This window comes from Myotis brandtii, unplaced genomic scaffold (assembly GCF_000412655.1).
Source record: "Myotis brandtii unplaced genomic scaffold, ASM41265v1 scaffold691, whole genome shotgun sequence".
Lineage (NCBI taxonomy): Eukaryota > Metazoa > Chordata > Mammalia > Chiroptera > Vespertilionidae > Myotis > Myotis brandtii.
In genome coordinates, this window is record NW_005370704.1 from 989,645 (window position 1) to 990,336 (window position 692).

Consider the following 692-nt stretch of genomic DNA (forward strand, 5'->3'; position numbering starts at 1 on the left):
TCGGGCGCACGGGTCACACCGCCCTCAGGAGGGACCCCAGCAACAGGCCGCACTGCACCGCCCGCACCGTCAGCCACGTGCCTATCGAGTCCAGTGCGTCACCTGGAGGGGACCCCTGGCCGAGGAGCCTCCCTGGTCGATTTCTCTCCCCAAATCTCAGCCCCTCCTGAGATCTCGGATGACCATGGTCGGGGCTCAGAGCACAGAGCCTTCCCCTCAACACCTTCTCCCCGGGCAAGACCCCAGCAGAGACGGGGAGACAGCGGTGACCGAGAGCCAGTGGCGGGAGGAGGCCAGGACCAGGCGGAGTCTGTCCCGGGCTAGTACCTGGGTCGCAGGACTCCTGGGGCCGCAGGGGCCGCTCCGGCCGCTCCTCGGGGCCACAGCTCGACTGCCTCTTGGCCTTTCCAGCAGCCACGCTGGCTACAGACACCAGGGGGATGGCCTGGCTCTCCTGGGACGTGAGCAAGAAGGGGCTGCCCTGAGCGTCCGGCCCGGTCGGCGTGCACCCTGGGAGTGGGGCAGCGGCCGGGGAACTTGAAACCAGTTACGTAAAAGGAGAGCTGGCTCGCTCAAGGCGACAGAGACCCAGCTTAAAAAGGACCAGAACGGCCAGAAACCGTAACCCTTCATCAGGTGAAGACAGCGTGGGAGCCGGAGGGCTCGGCCTGAGCCCAGCGCAGCACCAGGGC

The 692-nt window shown here is 67.1% G+C and overlaps 1 protein-coding gene across 1 annotated transcript in view; it reads right to left on the bottom strand.

Moving 5' to 3' along the window:
- Positions 1 to 692, bottom strand: part of PNPLA7 (patatin-like phospholipase domain containing 7) — a 48,924-nt gene that overhangs the window by 21,643 nt on the left and 26,589 nt on the right. The window contains exon 8 of the mRNA XM_014529692.1: positions 328 to 536. Within this exon, the coding sequence (XP_014385178.1) occupies positions 328 to 536 (209 nt within the window). The remainder of the gene's footprint in view (positions 1 to 327; positions 537 to 692) is intronic.